The sequence below is a fragment of the Cebus imitator genome, unplaced genomic scaffold, assembly GCF_001604975.1.
Source record: "Cebus imitator isolate Cc_AM_T3 unplaced genomic scaffold, Cebus_imitator-1.0 Scaffold406, whole genome shotgun sequence".
Classification (NCBI taxonomy): domain Eukaryota; kingdom Metazoa; phylum Chordata; class Mammalia; order Primates; family Cebidae; genus Cebus; species Cebus imitator.
The window spans coordinates 891,301-896,801 of NW_016107721.1; the positions used below are offsets into that span (position 1 = coordinate 891,301).

The 5,501-nt window shown below is 37.1% G+C and overlaps 1 protein-coding gene across 1 annotated transcript in view; it reads left to right on the top strand.

The window, feature by feature from the left end:
- TIAL1 (TIA1 cytotoxic granule associated RNA binding protein like 1) overlaps window positions 1-2,613 on the top strand; it is a 23,817-nt gene extending 21,204 nt beyond the window's left edge. Inside the window, exon 11 of the mRNA XM_037731557.1 lies at window positions 301-2,613. Coding sequence (XP_037587485.1) covers window positions 301-427 — 127 coding nt within the window. The 3' untranslated portion in view covers window positions 428-2,613. The remainder of the gene's footprint in view (window positions 1-300) is intronic.
- The last annotated feature ends 2,888 nt before the right edge of the window (window positions 2,614-5,501 follow it).

A 5,501-nucleotide genomic window follows, 5' to 3' on the forward strand; every position in this document is an offset into this window, starting at 1 on the left:
TGACCAGGATGGTCTCGATCTCTTGACCTTGTGATCCACCCGCCTCGGCCTCCCAAAGTGCTGGGATTACAGGCTTGAGCCACCGCGCCCGGCTCGTTCACAATTTTTAAAAAATTAGTTTGCAGATACTCCTCAGACATCATTGTGTTAAATTGTGGTTATCGTAAAAATACTGAAGACTAATACTGAAATATGTGTCCTACACATATACCATTTTTCTGCCTGATTTTTGTGTAAATACATATGTGATTTCTTTTTTTTTTCTTGTGTTTGCTGAAGATTTTCTTTTTTTCTTCCAAGTCAATCACCTTCTGCTGCTTGGATGGGTGGATTTGGTGCTCAGCCTCCCCAAGGACAAGCTCCTCCCCCTGTAATACCTCCTCCTAACCAAGCTGGATATGGTATGGCAAGTTACCAAACACAGTGAGCTGGGACTCTAAAAAAAAATTGTAATTCATGATAGGCTTCGATTTCCTGTGACACTCTGAAGACATGAAAGTAGACGTCGGAAAATGAAAATATTTATTTTAAAAATTGAAATGTTTGGAACCTTTAGCACGGATTTGCTTTGGTGAAGGACACATGTCTTCTAGTTCTGCCTTTTTAAGTTTTTGTTCATGATGGATATGAACATGATTTTTCTTTGTGTACAAAAACTAAAATAAAGTCAATAAAGACAATTCTGACTACAAATTTTGATATAATAGGAAAAATGGCTAATACATTTTGATTCTTAGATACTATTCCATTTTTATCTTGCTGTTCAGTATTTTAACTCACTGTGTTTTTAAAAGAGCAAAAAAGGGAGGATCGTGAAAACCTGGGAATCACATATAAGTTCATCCTGAATCCTGATACTCCCCTCCCCTTCCCTGAGGTGGACCACATTTGAAGTCAGCAGAGAAAAAGTGTGATATTCAGAAGAAATGCATGATTTTGGAGTCACTTTGGAGGAAATTCTTTCTTTCTCTATGCCTAAAGAAACTGAAGCCAGACTGAAGTTTTGCACCCTAAAAAAGAAACAGCGTTGTTTGAGTTACTTGAGGAAATGGTGGTGGTCCACGTTAAGACATATTTTTAAAACTTCCAAAAGTGTTGATTATTAAAATTGTAGTATATTACATTTCATTTTGGGGGAAATTCCAAGTATGGTGTTTGTATTAAAGTCAGACAGTCATACTTGTGCTTTTACATGAAGTTTAAATGATATACATTGTAAATATTAAATAACTACAGTGTTTAAAAAGCATGCTTCAACATAGAAGTAGCAGCAATGTAATTATTTGAAGTAACACTTAACACATTCCACTGCATTGAATGCAGTGGATTGATCAGAATGTTTAAGACTGACACTTCCAAGGTTGGCTACTATATAAAATTAAAATTACACAAATTGTGCAGAAAAAGCCTTAATTTTAATTTCATACAAATCTTTGATGCATTAGTATGTTATGAAATATCATTGGGAATTAGATTTTTTTTTTTTTTTTTTGGTTTACATTACTTGGTATGTAAATACCTTGATTAAAACTTGTAAACCAATTTCAAGGTTACTATAAGTTGTATAGTACAAGTGTTTTTTAAAAATCTTGGGGTGTTTTTAAAAATTAAGATATATTTTGCCCAAGAATTTTTTTAACAAGATTGCTAAAAAACATCTTATTTAAACAGTTCAATGTACCAATTTATAATTGGATATTCAGTTTAAATAGTACACAGAGTTGTGGCTTTTATTTTCAATTAATTTTTATCCTTGTGGGTTATGCATGGTATCACAAGCCTGAACAGAGGCTTAAGCTATATGTGTGCAGGGTTTGTATAGGAATCAATTGGAAGATGCAGAGACTGAGGTTTGCCTTCAAGGTGTTTTTCAGGCTGTGTGGGTAAAATTTGCCTCAAATTTCTATCAAACAAGAATGTAAAATAGAAATCCTATGTATTTGAATTGTCAGAGCTAGGGCATGCAGATGTCTTGGCAGTATATTCAGAATACTGGCCTGGGTACCAAAGTAAGAAAATAGGCTTTTACAGTTATGTAGTAAGATGCAATTGGCACACACAAATTACTGTTTTCTAAACATTTGAAGTCTTACAATTAGCTTTAAAATAATGATGATTTTATAAATTGGTGATCACAATAATTTGGTATTACTTTCCTCCTCTTCCCACTTAGCAGTATAGCCAAATGTATTCAACATAAGAATTCATAGGGTCTGAAGTTCCTATTTGGGCCAAGTTTTTTAATGGCACCTTAGTTTTAACCATAATGGTCATTTATTACATTCTTCTGTTATAAAATATACCCTTATTTCTTTTGTTTGTAGTATGTTTGAGGAATGTTTTTGAAAAGTTAATTTATATTTTATAGAGAGAACACTCAATAAATTATGTTAACTGTGCCCCCGAGTTAAAAATTTTATGAATATATGTGAAACGTGAACAACTGAAGACCTTTTTTAATTGATAAAATTAAAAATGCTTAGTATGCCTGTTTTGGTCTGCCAGTAAATTAAGTAGCTTATTGAGATAACAGCTAAATATAGCTGTACTGTTTCCTGACTGTATTCTATGATTTAATAAAATTATCCAGACTAGTTATATTGCCACAGTAAACATGTGACTGAAGTGTCCTTCATCTTAATCTGAAAGAGGGCAAAATTTCATGATCAGTTAATGGAAGTTATTTCATATTAAGTGGTTTTTAAAATACAGAGCTACTTATCCAAATGAAATGCACCATTTAAAAAGTACAACTGGGCCAGGCAAGGTGGCTCATGTCTGTAATCCCAGCACTTTGGGAGGCCAAGGCGGACAGATCACAAGGTCAGGAGTTTGAAACCAGCCTGACCAATATGGTGAAACCCCGTCTCTACTAAAAATACAAAAATTAGCTGGAAGTGGTGGCATGCGCCTGTGTTTCCAACTACTCAGGAGACTGAGGCAGGAGAATCACTTGAACCCGGGAGGCGGAGGTTGTAGTGAGCAGAGATTGCACCTCTGCATTCCAGCCTGGCGACAGCGAGACTCCATCTCCAAAAAGAAAAAGTACAACTGTTGCTAGGCATGGTCGCTCATGCCTGTAATCCCAGCACTTTGGAAGGCCAAGGCGGGTGGTGGATCACCTAAAGTCAGGAGTTGGAGACCAGCCTGGCCAACATGATGAAACCTCATCTCTACTAAAAATACGAAGAAAAAACAAAACCCAGGTGTGGTAAGTAGTTTTTAAAATACAAAGCTACTTACCCAAATGAAATGCACCACTTAAAAAGTATGAGTGTTGCCAGGCACAGTGGCTTATGTCTGTAATCCCAGCACCTTGGGAGGCCGAGGCATGGGGATCACCTAAGGTCAGGAGTTTGAGCCCAGCCTGGCCAACATGGTGAAACCGCATTTCCACTAAAAAATACAAAAAAGCCAGGTACAGGCACCTGTAGTCCCAGCGGCTTGGGAGGCTAAGTCAGAAGAATTGCTTGAACCTGGGAGGTGGAGGTTGCAGTGAGCCGAGATTGCGCCACCCACTGCACTCCAGCCTGGGTGACAGAGTGAGACTCAAAAAAGTTCGACGAGCTAACAGACGATTTTATAGCATGACTCAGTGCTATCTTGTTCCAACTGAAGCCTAAGAATCGTTGCCCCTACCACACTGTTCATTAAAAGCATCAGCAGAGATTTTTTAGCATGCAAGGAAATGTTTCTTATTTCATAATTATTTTGAGATTTATTTTGGTGATATGTTTCTGCCATATTCTTTGCTCTAATGATTTCTCTACTAGTATTTTCTTCCCCAACCCCCATGCCATTCCCACTTGATTTTTATGTCTGCTGGCAGTGAGGCTCAAATGACTGGCCAACTTAAGCCAAAGCTGTAAACCACAGTTGAAGTAAGTCTTTCAATAAAGACTAGACTATGATAAGTGGCTTTTTCTTGTTGTCGTTTATTACATAATTATTCTTCCAGGCTGCCATGAAATAAGCAGTTGATCTTAAGTTTTCAGTAAGTTATGTGGAGTATGTTTGTAGTCAGGACCTATTTCCATTTTTTTATGTAAGTGTTACAATTCCATTAGCTTTGTTGGATTAAAATTTAATCTCTAGATATGAAGGAGTAGAAATTTGCATCCTTCTAAAAATGTATGTTCTGTTTAATATTAATATAGTAAAATTCATTAATTTGGAGTCCTCAGATATGGGAACTAATTTTACTGTCTAGGTTGTTCTTTGTTAGTATCTATGGGTAAAGATTATGCTGGACAAAAAATTTAATAAATGTTTTAGATACTTTACTAGTAGGTATGTCCAAATTAAATTTTCCCTATTAAAAGCATTTGGGCTTCTACTTAATACATTATAAAAATTGACTTTGCAATTTTATTATGTATTGGAAAGATGCAAAACCTATTTCCTTTAGACTTTCACTAGTTTTTATAAGCCTTCACTCTTAAGTGGTCCAAATGAGGATAGTTTTGCTTAAATGTGTATTCTGCTATGTTTAGTAATAAAATATCCTAGTAATTGGCCAGGCGCAGTGGCTTACACCTGTAATCCCAAGCACTTTGGGAGGCCGAGGTGGGCAGATCACTTGAGGTCAGGAGTTCAATACCTGCTTGGCCAACATGGTGAAACCTCATCTCTACTAAAAATATGCACATTAGCTGGGTGTGGTGGTGTGTGCCTGTGATCTCAGCTACTCGGGAGGCTAAGGCAGGAGAATCACTTGAACCTGGGAGGCAGAGTTTGCAGTGCACTGAGATTGCATCACTGCAATCCAGCCTGGGCAACAGAGAAAGCCTCTGTCTCAAAAAATAAAATATTCTCTGTAATCCCAGCACTTTGGGAGGCTGAGGTGGGTGGATCATGAGGTCAAGAGATTGAGACCATCCTGACCAACATGGTGAAACCCGGTCACTACTAAAAAATACAAAAATTAGCCAGGCCTCGTGGTACATGCTTGCAGTCCTAGCTACTCGGGTGGCTGAGGCAAAAGAATCACTTCAACTGGGAGGTGGAGGTTGCAGTGAGCTGAAATTGGGCCACTGCACTCTAGCCTGGTGTCTGAGCGAGACTCCCTCTCTAAAAAAAAAAAAAAAAAAAAAAAAAAAAAAAAAAAAAAAAAAAAAAAAAAAAAAAAAAAAAAAAAAATTCTAGTAATTATGTTCAAATAGGTTGGTGTAAACTAGATTGCTATCTATTCCATTTTTAAAACAAGGAAATTATGTGAATATAACTTAAATGTTATGTGTTTTTTTTTGTTTTTTGTTTTTTTTCTTTTTTTAATTTGAGACAGAGTTTTGCTCTTGTTGCCCAGGCTGGAGCGCAATGGCACTATCTTGGCTCACTGCAACCTCTGCCTCCCGAGTTCAAGCGATTCTCCTGTCTCAGCCTCCTGAGTAGCTAGGATTACAGGTGCCCGGCTAATTTTTGGTAGTTTTAGTAGAGATGGGGTTTCTCTGTGTTGGGCAGGCTGATCTCAAACTCCTGACCTCGTGATCCACCCATTTCGG